Raw genomic sequence first — 13187 nt, forward strand, 5'->3', positions numbered from 1 at the left:
AGCCGTAGGCGCCCGGCGCCGGCCGTGCTTTCCGGCGCGTGTGGAGCCGTTGCTGGCATCCGGTGTGCAGGCGGACTCATGGATCCCGGCGGCCGGTGGCGGCACCTACCCAGCGGGCCCAGCCTAAAACACTTGACCGACCCCTCTTACGGGATCCCGCGGGAGCAGCAAAAGCCAGCGTTGCAGGAGCTGACGCGGGCGCATGTCGAGTCCTTCAACTACGCTGTGCGCGAGGGGCTCAGCCACGCGGTGCAGGTGAGCGCGGCGTCCTCAGGCGAACCCAGGCTCCCCTCAGCTCTGGGTTCGCCTGCGCCCCTAGCCCCTGCTCCAGGCGGGCGGAGGAGAGGGGCCCGGCGAGGGTAGGGGTGGGGGGCGTGTGAGGCGTTGGAGGAGGGCCGGGGGAGAGGTGATTGAGGCGCGGGGCCTGGGAGGGGGAGATCCAGGAGGCGGGGGGAATGGGACACAGGCCGCGGGCAGGGGTCCCAGAGAGAGGGCTGGGAGGTCGCCGTATAATTTCAAATAGTTGTAACTCCTTGACCGTGCTAGGCTCAGCGCGGGTCTGTGTTGAGGAAAGTATCAGTGAGGCATAAAAACGAGGTTCAGTAGGAACCATTTGGTCCACAGGAAGTGATTGGTACCATCATTACGTAACATTTGGTCCACATTAAGGTGATTGGTCTAGAGGGTGATGGTACCAGAGTTCAGGTGAAGATGGTGGGGGAGGGTCTTATTTAGTAAGCATCGCCATGTCTCCAGGCACTGGGCTCTAAGGGTGAGGGAGAGGCACGCCTGTAAGAGACAGTTCTTGCTTGGCATCATGTTTTGGGTGGAGGAGGCGGAGCTGTGAAGGCAGTCGGCGCCGGTACACTTAAGCACTGCTCTGACAAGGGGCGGCCGCGTGGTACTCCGGGAGCACAGAGGAGGTCTAGCTAGTCCAGCTGTGTGAGAAAGGGCAGGATTACACGAATTGAAGAGGAAAGTGCGTTCCCTCCAGGGGAAGTGAAGGAGCAGAGCTCAAGGGGACTCTACCCTGCGCTTTTGTTGGGTAGGGCTTGCATTGGGGGAGGGGTGGAGAGAATGTGGAGAGCTGTGCCAGTCTCTGATGCTTGAACTCTATTCCGCGAATAATATGGAGCCATTGAAGCTTCTTTGAAGTTTAATTATTCCTTGACCTGTTTGCAGAAGACAAGATATTTTTGTCTGATGGGAAATAATAATTTCTATCATGCCTGGACTCATTGTATCATGTCTATGAGAAAAATTATACTTTTAAGTAGATGTAATTATATCTACTTAAAAGTTAATTGGCCCTGGGGTTTATGAAAACAATGAAAAAGAGCCCAGTGTTGAGATGATCAACGTCTTTATTGGAGTATAATCGCTTCTTAGCCCCATTTTTGGCATTCTTGCTATTTTAGCACTAAGGCCAGGAGGTTGTTCAGAGTTAATACGTAGGAGAGCTCAGTGATGCCCCTTCCTCAGTTCAGCAGCGCTCCCCCCAGGGAGTGGTACAAAGAAGCAACTGCTGTGGAAGGGGAAGAGCCACCATGACCACCACCAACCCCTTGCGTGGCTCTGGCTTCAGTATGAGGCCACCGTGGAATGAAATGTACAAAGATCAGCCTAAAGAATGGCATTTATTAGTGTCTGTTGCTGAATCAGGAGGGTGTGTCCATATCCTTGCTCTGTGAGCAGGAGTCCCATTGGTCTTGCTATGCATGCAGAGGGTACAAGGTAAGAATGGGAGGGGTGGGGGAGAAATTAGGAGTTTGAGATTAACATATACACACTACTATATATAAAATAGGTAAACAACAAGGACCTACTGTATAGCACAGGGAACTAACTATACTCAATATCTTATGATAAACTATAATGGAAAAGAATCTGAAAAAGAATAGATGTGTGTGTGTGTGTATTATATATAAGAATAGAGAAGTCAAGCACTTGGTTCAGAGAACAGCTTTGTTCTGTACACAGCTGTATCCCTGGAACCTACTACAGAATCGGACATGTAGTAGATAGTCAAAAAAAATCTTGTTAATGCATTACAGTTTTAGGTACTTAGTGAGGATATGAGTAGACTGGATGTAGCTTTAGCTGTTTTTCAGATATGTCACATTAGCATTATAGCCATCAATGCTTATAGAACACATGGGATTTGAAAGAGTCTTAGAGAAAAAGTACCTTGGAAATGCAAGCAGTTAACAGTGTGAATTGTATTTCAGGCCATCCCTCCCTTTGAATTTGCTTTCAAAGATGAGCGGATCTCTCTTACTATTGTGGATGCTGTCATCAGTCCACCCACAGTTCCAAAAGGGAGCATCTGTAAAGAGCTCAATGTTTATCCAGCAGAATGCCGGGGCCGAAGGAGCACCTACCGGGGAAAGCTGACAGTGAGTACAAAAGACAGTGTATGACTTGCACACTGTACATTTTTGAGAATAAGCCTGGTGCCTAATATAGTTTATACCAGAATTCTACTTTCTTAGTGCTGTCATCCAAGAGATCCCATCTTTTAAATCTAAAGCATAAAATCATTTAGTTTATGGTCTTCTGCCTTAATCTTTTCAAATACTCATTCTTGTAGATCTGGATATTTCCTTTTTTTAAAAATTTTTATTTAATTTAATTTTTATTTATTTTTTTATTTTTTGGCTGTGTTGGGTCTTCGTTGCTGCACGTGGGCTTTCTCTAGTTGTGGTGAGCAGGGGCTACTCTTTGTTGCGGTGTGCGGGCTTCTCATTGCAGTGCCTTCTCTTGTTGCAGAGCACAGACTTCAGTAGTTGTGGATCATGGGCTCTAGAGCGCAGGCTCAGTAGTTGTGGCACACGGGCTTAATTGCTTCATGGCATGTGGGATCTTCCCGGACCAGGGATCGAACTCATGTCCCCTGCATTGGCAGGCAGATTCTTATCCACTGTGCCACCAGGGAAGCCCAGGATATTTCCTTTTTTACTAAATAATTTTTTTTTCTCATTTTCATTTAGGCCGATATCAGCTGGGCAGTGAATGGAATCTCAAAAGGAATCATTAAACAGTTTCTTGGCTATGTTCCCATCATGGTGAAATCCAAGCTTTGCAACTTATACAACCTTCCTCCAAAAGCCCTCATCCAGCACCACGAGGAAGCAGAGGTACCTGCCGGGGTCCCATACAGTGAAAGGCCAGGTGACAGTAGCAAGCGCCTGAGCTGGGAGTGAGAGGACCGGAAGCTTGTCGGGAGTGGGGGAGGGGTGTCCGGATTTCCTTCTCTGCTTCAGTCTCCGGATAGGTAACGTGGGGCATTGATGTTTTGTCTGCACACTGCATAGGCCTCATAATGAGTCTCAGATGAGACAATGTATGAAAAACAAACACTCCAGTTAGAGAATATTATTATTATGGGGAAAGAATTGGTAGGTTTTTCCTACCTATTGATACATATTTAGATATGTATTTGGTTTTTTTTTAAAGCTGTCTTAACCCACATCTCTGTCTAAAATGTCTGCTTTACCCACAGTCAGATTCTGTGGACGTATTAAATGCTTCATATACCTTCCATTCAATCCCTGTTAGGTGGCTTTGCAGTATTAAGTTGAAGTAATCAAGACATGCAGACTCTGCTTACAACAGGGGGGCTGTGTCGTGTGTTGGGAAGAGGGTTTTGGTGGCTGATCTGGGTTTGACACCCAGCTGTTCCGCTTACCAGTCCTGCACCTTTGGGAAATTTAATCTCCCCGAGCCTCAGTTTCCTCTTCTGAAAATGGGCATATAGCGCTCTCTCATTATTATGCGATTAAATGTTATGCTGACATAGAGCACTCAGTGTGATATGCCTGCTTCATAGTAGCTCCTTATTTATTACAGAAATGTTCTATTAACTTATTAAAAATTAAATATTAAAAATATTTTCCTATTTGGCTAATCCAAATTTCTGGTTTCCAGAGCTTTCATACAGTCAGAAGTTTTTTAACTTATTCAAGAAACCATACTTGTCTGGAAGCTGAACGATTACTGTTTTCATCTTTAGACTTCTCTTTGGAGTAACTTGTTTTTGTTTTTTAACATCATTTGAAGACTGCAGTCATTTTAGGGACAGAAAGGCAGGTTAGGTTCAGCCTGTCTGGTAGAAGAAAGTGCTATGATTTTCTTCCATAGTTTTCTCCCAAGTCTCTACAGTCTTTTTTTTTTTTTTTTTTTTTAAGATTTCTTTATTGACTGATTGATTGCTATGTTGGGTCTTCGTTTTTGTGCTATGGCTTTCTCCAGTTGTGGCAAGTGGGGGCCACTCTTCATCGCGGTGCGCGGGCCTCTCACTATTGTGGCCTCTCTTGTTGCGGAGCACAGGCTCCAGACGCGCAGGCTCAGTAGTTGTGGCTCACGGGCCTAGTTGCTCCGCGGCATGTGGGATCTTCCCAGACCAGGGCTCGAACCCGTGTTTCCTGCATTAGCAGGCAGATTCTCAACCACTGCGCCACCAGGGAAGCCCTCTACAGTCTTTTTAATGTGCTTAAGAAGACTTAAAATTAAGTCTGCAGTTTCCAAGGGATCCACAGTTCCTCTTGCCCGAGTGCACCTCTTCTGCACATCTGTTTAGGAATGAGGGTGGTGATTGCAGTTGGTCAGTTTCATGTTTACGGGTAGTTATATATCTTTGTTTAACAAATTTTAATTCATCTCTTTGGCAGGAAATGGGAGGCTATTTTATAATCAATGGCATCGAAAAAGTCATCCGAATGTTGATTATGCCTCGCAGAAATTTCCCCATCGCAATGGTAAGACCAAAATGGAAAAGCAGAGGGCCTGGCTATACTCAGTATGGTAAGTTGTAGTGATTTTTTGGAATGTCCTTTTAGAAAAGTTTAAGTTATTTTATCGGGTTGGCCAAAAGGTTCGTTCGTTTTTTTCCGTAAGATGGCTCTAATAGCACTTAGTTGTCTTTAACTTCATTCAAAACAATTTTGTTAGATTGTATGTGACAGCTGTCATATCAGCGTGCATTTAAGAAAAGACTTTTCAAAATTAGTGAATTTTTGTGTAGCCATTTTAATATTGAAGATGAAAGAAAAAAAGCAACAGTTTTCAGCATGTTATGTTTTATTATTTCAAGAAAGGTAAAAACGCAACTGAAATGCAAAAAAAATTTTGTGCAGTGTGTGGAAAAGGTGCCATGACTGATCGAACGTGTCAGAAGTGGTTTGCAAAGTTTCGTGCTGGAGATTTCTCTGGACGATGCTCCACGGTCGGGTAGACCAGTTGAAGTCGATAGCGATCAAATCGAGACATTAATTGAGAAAAATCAACGTTATAGGACTTCCCTGGTGGTGCAGTGGTTAAGAATCCACCTGCCAATGCAGGGGACACGGGTTCGAGCCCTGGTCCAGGAAGATCCCACATGCCATGGAGCAACTAAGCCTGTGCGCCACAACTACTGAGCCTGTGCTCTGGACGCTGCGAGCCACAACTACCGAGCCCACGTGCCACAACTACTGAAGCCCGCGCACCTAGTCCGTGCTCTGCAACAAGAGAAGCCACCGTAATAAGAAGCACTTGCACCACAATGAAGAGTAGCTCCTGCTCGCTGCAACTAGAGAAAGCCTGCGCACAGCAACGAAGACCCAAGGCAGCCAAAAATTAAAAAATAAATTTTTAAAAATCAACGTTATACCACACGGGAGATAGCTGACATACTCAAAATATTCAAATCAAGCATTGAAAATCATTTGCATAAGCTTGGTTATGTGAATCGGTTTGATGTTTGGGTTCCACGTAAGTTAAGCAAAAAAAACTTTCTTGACCTTATTTCTGCATGCGATTCTCTACTGAAATGTAATGAAAACGTTCCATTTTTAAAACAAATTGTGACGGGCGATGAAAAGTGGATACTGTACAATAATGTGGAACAGAAGAGATCGTGGGGCAAGCGAAATCAACCACCACCAACCACACCAAAGGCCGGTCTTCATCCAAAAAAGGTGATGTTGTGTATATGGTGGGATTGGAAGGGAGTCCTCTATTATGAGCTCCTTCCAGAAAACCAAACGATTGATTCCAACAAGTACTGCTCCCAGTTAGACCAACTGAAAGTGGCACTCGACAAAAAGCGTCTGGAATTAGTCAACAGAAAACACATAGTCTTCCATCAGGATAATGCAAGACTGCATGTTTCTTTGATGACCACGCAATACTGTTACAGCTTGGCTGGGAAGTTCTGATTCGCCCTCCATATTCACCAGACATTGCTCCTTTGGATTTCCGTTTATTTTGGTCTTTACAAAATTCTCTCTTTTTTTTTTTTTTTATAAATTTATTTTATTTTATTTATTTATTTTTGGCTGCGTTGGGTCTTTGTTGCTGTGCGCGGGCTTTCTCTAGTTGTGGCAAGCGGGGGCTACTCTTCGTTGCAGCGCACAGGCTTCTCATTGCGGTGGCTTCTCTTGTTGTGGAGCACCGTCTCTAGGCACGTGGCCTTCAGTAGTTGTAGCACATGGGCTCAGTAGTTGTGGCTTGTGGGCTCCAGAGCGTAGGCTTGGTAGTTGTGGCGCAGGGGCTTAGTTGCTCCGCGGCATGTGGGATCTTCCTGGACCAGGGCTCAAACCTGTGTCCCCTGCATTGGCAGGTGGATTCTTAACCACTGTGCCACCAGGGAAGCCCCAAAATTCTCTTAATGGAAAAAAATTTCAATTCCCTGGAAGACTATAAAAGGCACCTGGAACAGTTCTTTGCTCAAAAAGATAAGTTTTGGGAAGATGGAATTATGAAGTTGCCTGAAAAATGGCAGAAGGTGGTGGAGCAAAAGGGTGAATACATTGTTCAATAAAGTTCTTGGTGAAAATGAAAAACATATCTTTTATTTTTACTTAAAACCGAAGGCACGTTTTGGCCCACCTGATACTAAAAAGTAGATGCATCCAAACAGTCTTTGATATTTTTCTCCCATATATGTATAATTTTTTGTTTCTCTGTTAAGCATTTCTGCGTTATAATTTCATAGTGGAAAAAAAACCTTTCTACTGTGTTCAATTTTTTTTCAAACTGAATGAACACATGTATTTATGTTACTGCTTATGGTGCTGAAGGACGGCTGACTTGGCCAGGTGTAGGTACAGGCCTCGGAAGTGTTCTGGTTCAGGGTATGTGGCACTCCCCTCGGTCTCTGGCTCACAGTGACCCGGCCTCCGTTTGATCACTCTCCGTGACAGTGCCTGGCTTCACAAGATAGCATTTTGCATTCATGAGCCCTATAGTTAAACAGTTTATTCTTATAACTGAGCTAAAAATCAGTCTCTAATTGTAGCCACGCATACTATACTTACTGGTAGTTTTGCTGAGTTTCTGACTATTTGCTCTGTTTGTTTAAATAGGAGTTTCAGTGCACTGTGTGAGAGAAGAACATTCCGCTGTCAATATGAACCTTCACTACTTGGAAAATGGCACGGTTATGTTGAACTTTATTTACCGGAAAGAACTGTTTTTTTTTCCTTTGGGATTTGCACTTAAGGTGTGACTTACTGCGTATACTTCTTTTGTTGGGGAGTGAGTCACTGGAAGTGGTGTCCTGTGCGGGATGGATGGGTTGTCCTCATAGAGTTCATGCTGTGCTGGCATCTACTACTGCTCCATAATTAGTTACCTCAGGGAATTTCCCGGTGGTCCAGTGGTTAGGACTCCTCGCTTTCATTGCCGAGGGCCGGGGTTCGATCATTGGTTGGGGAACTAAGATCCTGCAAGCCACATGGCGCAGCCAACAACAAAAAAAGTTAACTCAGAAGGCAGTGGCTAAAACATCGCTAAACATTTCCCTCACCGTTTCTGTGGTCAGGAGTTTGGAAGTGGCTCCAGATTTGGGCGGTTCTGGCCGGGGTCTCCGGAGGGTGCTGTGAGACGTCAGCGGGGGCTGCTGTGGTTTAGAAGCCTTGCCCGGGGCTGGAGGATCCCCTTCCGAGGCGGTTCCCTCATGGCTGGCAAGTCACTGTGGGCTGTTGGCAGGAGGTCTCAGTTCCTCTCCACGTGGGCCTTTCCACAGGCTGCTTTGAGGCAGCTGTCTTCCCCAGAGAGTTAGCCAAGAGAACAAGGCAGGAGCTGGAGTGCCCTTTACGACCCAGCCTTGAGAGTCATGCTTCAACTTCTCCACCGTATTCCATCGGTCACACAGGCCAGCCCTGGCTCAGTGTGGAGGAGACCAAGGTTGTGGATACCAGGAGGTGAGGATCATTGGACCATCTTGGTGTCTATCATACAAGCATTGCCCTGATTTTGAAGAGCTCACTTAGATTCAGCGATAGTGGAGTGCTAATTTTTCTTGAGTATTAAAAAAAAAAAAAAAAAAAGAATGGTTACTAAATGATTAAGATGGTTTAGTTATTAGCAATTTTAAAAAAGAAGCTTTTTTTCTTTTTTAGGCACTTGTCAGCTTTTCCGATTATCAGATTTTTCAGGAGCTCATCAAAGGAAAGGAAGATGACTCTTTCTTTAGGAACTCTGTTTCTCAGATGTTAAGGATTGTAATGGAAGAGGGATGTTCCACACAAAAACAGGTCCTTAGCTACCTGGGTGAACGCTTCAGAGTAAAACTCAGTCTTCCTGACTGGTACCCAAATGAACACGCTGCAGAGTTTCTCTTCAGGTATGTGTGCTTTTATTTATTGGGTGTGGAGGGTGTCCATGCTTCCTTGTGTTGATGCACCTGGGGCTGGTGAGCCATCTGGGAATCACAGTGGCCCTGGGGGTGGGGTTCTGGCTTAGCAAAATAGGGCCTAGCTTTGTTTCTGCAGCCATCCTCGCCTTTCTTTTTTCTGGTAGCTTCATACCTTCTGTTGTACTTTAAAACTTTTGAAATAACTTCAGACTTCCAGAATTGCTGCAAAAATAGTACACTGGACACTCTCGTTCACTAGTAGTTAACATTTTTACCACTTTGCTTTGTTGCTTCCTCTGCATATCATCAACGTTTTTCTTTCTGCATCACTGAAAGTTGCAGGCATCATGTCCCTTTATTTCCCCAAGGCTAGGACTTTGTCTTCTGTAACCACTGTGTAATTATTAAGGGAGCCCTGCTCTATACCAGCGCTGTCCGATCTGTATCCGCGAGCCACGTGCTGAGCATTTGAATGGCCAGTGCAGCAGAGAAGCTGAATTCAGTAGGACATCGAGTAGTAGCAGCAGCTGAGTCGCTTCAAGCTTTTTCTTTCTCTTTTGGCAGCCAGTGCATCTGCATCCACTTGAAATCCAACACTGAAAAGTTTTATGTGCTTTGTCTCATGACCCGGAAGCTCTTTGCTTTAGCCAAAGGAGAATGCATGGAGGAGAATCCTGACAGTTTAGTGAATCAAGAGGTCCTGACCCCCGGGCAGCTCTTCCTCATGTTTCTGAAGGTAAATGCAGGCTGCTTCATCCCGGAGCAGTCGTACCTCTTGTGGGATGATGTGGCCATTTCCAGCAGTATTGTTTCCTGCATGTTTAAAATTTCTAGTTTGGGCATTTTATGTAGTCCTTTTTTTTTTTTTTTTTTTTCCTATTTTTTGTTTGTTTGATTGTTTAGCAGTAAGGGACTTACAGATCTTAGCTTGGCCAGGTTCAGAAATTTCTTTAATGTTTTTATAGAAGCTAACTAAAGACAATATCAAATCTTGGTCATAACATTAATGATAAAGTGTAAGTGGCCTATATACACACATACAGTCCGTCCCCATTATTCACAGAGCCTGTACTTGTGAATTCACCTACTCGCTAAAATTTCTTTGGAACACCAGCGGTATCAGCACTCTCATGCTCATTTGCAGACACGCACAGAGTGCTAGAGAAGTGGGGCTTCCTGATGTTCACGGTCCCGGCCGAGGTCTGATGAGCTGTAAACAAGGGTCTCTGCTACCATGTTTTTCAGTTCTGTGCTTTCTGTTGGTGATTTTGCTGTTTAAAGTGACCCCTAGGCTCAGTGCTGAAGTACCGTCTAGTGTTCCTAAGTGCAAGAAGGCTGTGACGTTCCTTATGGAGGAAACACTTGTATTAGACGGGCTTTGTTCAGGCATGAGTTACGGTGCTGTTTGCTCTGAGCTCAGTGGCAATGAGTCAACAGTATAAACTAAGGTGTCTCTCAACAAACACAAAAAACGAGGTCATGTATTGATCAGTTGACGAAAATGTTGTCAATGACCAGAGACTCCCTGAAGTCTAACCCTGCATTTCCCCTAGGAGCAGTGTTTCTGTGCTCGCCAGTGCAGTGTTCACAGAGACAGGACAGGACATGATTACTGTAAATAGTGAGAACTCTGTGTGTGTTGGGAGAGAATGTTGGCCTGACACAAAAATCATTTTATAAGCAAGTTGATTTGGTGGCATTTTATATTTTGAATATCATCCCTAAAAAAGATTTAATCTAAGAGATAACAGAACAATGGCAGGGAAGATGGAGAGGACTGAAGTAAAAATCTCCCAAGTTTCTAATCTAGTCAATAATTAAATTCTTACTTGAAGGTAATAACTTTTGTTTCTGTCTGCTCTGTCTGTAAAATTAGATTGAAAAATTTTGGTAGCCTAGAATTTCCCTGATAAAAATTGAAATCAGGCAGAAGTTTCAGTCACCTTTAAAGACTGATTTACATTTCCTTCCTCCTTAAACTGAAGCATGTGGGTTCGTTGGGAGCCGGCCATGTTAGAAGTATCTTCAGTTGCACGACATTACCAAGGTGTGACCTGTTTCAGCAACAGAGGAAAGGAAACTTGGGACTTTTTCAGAGAATTCATTGCTTAAAAGTATCTGATTTCCTTACCTTTGCCTCCGTTATACTCAAGCTTTTAAACCTCTGAATTGGGGACATGAAAGCAATCTTCAGAAGGTACACGAGAGTGACCTGATATGAATGACAGGCTTGCATAACCATCTCAGTGAGTGTTGCCACAGAGACTGAGGTCCCTGTGATTGGGTCCGAGGCTGCTTAACAGGGTTGGGGACTGAGGGACGCTGAAGCGATTCCCCTCTGAACTGTGAGAGCAGATGGGGAGCTGCTGTTCTTCCTTCTCAGCGCTGGCTCGCTCTCCACAGGCTTGTCCGCCCATCTCTTCGGATTAGCCCTCTTACCGGAGAGGCTGGTGAGCCTCATGGGAAGGCTTGCTGGAGGGCTCTCGCTTGCTTCTGCTTGTACTGAGTGTGCAGACTGCACAGACAGGTCCACAGTCGCTCACCTGCAATTCCAGATCCAGAAAGTATGAGAACCAAAAAAAAACATGAGAGTTGGCAGCAAAACCTGATCGGAACCGACAGGAGGCTGTTTATGACTTTCATTTGCTATACTTAGTATGACAGTTTGTGTTTCAGGGTAGAAGTGTGTTTGATTATGAGCCAGTGTCTCAGTCTCCATCATGGGTGTTAGGTAATAAAAGGTCTGTGTGCCTGTCACCTTTCTGAACCCTAAAAAATTCTTAATACTGAAATGCATTTGGCCCATGGGTTTTCAGAGGTCCTGTAATGCAGTGCTTCCTGAGAAAAAGTTTGTTGTGAGGCTGAAGTAAACATGCAGAGCACCAGCTTGTTGTACGTGCCCAGTAAATGCTAGCTGACCTCGAAGAGACCACGGGCAGGCCTCTGACCCAGGCGGAAAGTTGAGCTCACTCTTTCCGCCTCCCCGTCTCCAGTTCCAGAGCATTTTACCCACATCTCTGTTTCTCATCTCTGACTTCTTTCCTCTTTTCTCTTTTGTTTTCTCTTCCTTTTCCATTGTGTTTCAACTTTTATATGAGAAGAACGTGTCGGTCTTTCCTACTGGCTTGTCAGGGGTCCTGTGTGTTGGGTGTCATTTGGGGACTTCAGGCTCTTCTTAGTTGTTTTGTTCTTGGGACAGCGGGCTGCTGCTTTGTCTCAGGGCTTTGTTGTTGTTGCCTGTTTCTGGGGTTGAAGGTCTTTTGATTGTTTGGTAAGAGCATTTGAATTAAAAACTTTTCTAAGGCCCAAGCAAACCAGCTTTGGTTCTTTTCCATTAGTGTGGATAATCTCGACTGGGTGCGATTTTGTTCCACCCCAAGGGACCTCTGACAGTGTCTGGAGGCATTTTTGTGGGTAAGGGCCAGGGGTGCTGCTGTACCGTCCCACAGCTCACAGAACAGCCCCTTGTCACGAAGAACTGTCCAGCCAGAGGCCCACAGTGCCGAGGCGACACTCAGCACTGCAGAAGTCTATCTTCTGCCTTAAGAAATGTCTGAGCTGTAATAGTACTTTGAAAAGCTGTTTTTTCAGGTTTATAGTTTAGAAGTTTTCCGTGTCAAATGTATGAATTAGTGGGCTTCTGTTATGGATGTGCAGGTTATGTAGGAGTAAATATCCAACTTGTGGTAATTAAAATACCTAAAAATTAAAATTTTTTTCTTATTTCAGGAAAAATTGGAAGCTTGGTTAGTATCTATTAAAATAGCTATAGACAAGAAGGCTCAGAAGACCAACGTGTCCTTAAACACTGAAAATTTGCTGAAGATTTTTAATCTGGGAACAGACCTTACAAAACCATTTGAATATCTTCTTGCTACTGGGAATCTACGTTCTAAAACAGGTGAAATTAAATAGAGAGGCTTCATTTAGTTATGATTTTCAAATTATTTGCTTAATGTAGATTTATATATTGCTGAGAGAGATTCTTTTCAAAAGTGAACTTCTTACTCTCGTTAAAGACAGATTTCACGTTGTAAATTTTGACGGGTGTATATTGGGCTGTAGACAGGCTGTCTGTATAGTTGAAAGCTAATTTTAATGATCAAATGCATTTCTTGTGCCTCTTTCTAGAAAACTAAAGAAAGCTTAGATCTCTGAGGAAAGGTTAACTAGATGGGTTGTCTGGGAGGGTTGTTAGACATGCCCCTCCCTAAACCAGTTGTATTAGAATGACTGGAAAACTTTAAAAAGTGGTTATTGAGGGCCCAGAGATCTTTTTTTTTTTTTTTTTTTAAACAGATGATACTGGTGCAGATTCCTTAAGGGCTAACAAATACTTGTGTGTTATCCAGCCCTCTTGGATGAATCCCATTTAATTACTTGCTATTTTATTACTCATTTAATGTTTTCCCACAAAGGAGATAGTGTAGAGGAGATGGAGAAACAGTCGAGGCTAATACAATTTGTGAAATCTGGGGATTTTTACTATGTTTTTAAACCCTTCCCCTCACCAGAGCTGAGAAAACTTTGTGATAACCCACTCTGTGATCTCTAGTGTACTCTGAGG

General features: G+C 44.2%; 1 protein-coding gene across 1 annotated transcript in view; it reads left to right on the forward strand.

Moving 5' to 3' along the window:
- The window catches only part of POLR1B (RNA polymerase I subunit B), a 24733-nt gene continuing 11546 nt past the window's right edge, over positions 1 to 13187 (forward strand). The window contains exons 1-8 of the mRNA XM_007197390.2: positions 1 to 255; positions 2229 to 2396; positions 2991 to 3137; positions 4671 to 4803; positions 7347 to 7483; positions 8385 to 8608; positions 9185 to 9356; positions 12350 to 12521. Coding sequence (XP_007197452.2) covers positions 79 to 255; positions 2229 to 2396; positions 2991 to 3137; positions 4671 to 4803; positions 7347 to 7483; positions 8385 to 8608; positions 9185 to 9356; positions 12350 to 12521 — 1330 coding nt within the window. The 5' untranslated portion in view covers positions 1 to 78. The remainder of the gene's footprint in view (positions 256 to 2228; positions 2397 to 2990; positions 3138 to 4670; positions 4804 to 7346; positions 7484 to 8384; positions 8609 to 9184; positions 9357 to 12349; positions 12522 to 13187) is intronic.

Source organism: Balaenoptera acutorostrata, chromosome 12 (assembly GCF_949987535.1).
Source record: "Balaenoptera acutorostrata chromosome 12, mBalAcu1.1, whole genome shotgun sequence".
Taxonomy (NCBI): domain Eukaryota; kingdom Metazoa; phylum Chordata; class Mammalia; order Artiodactyla; family Balaenopteridae; genus Balaenoptera; species Balaenoptera acutorostrata.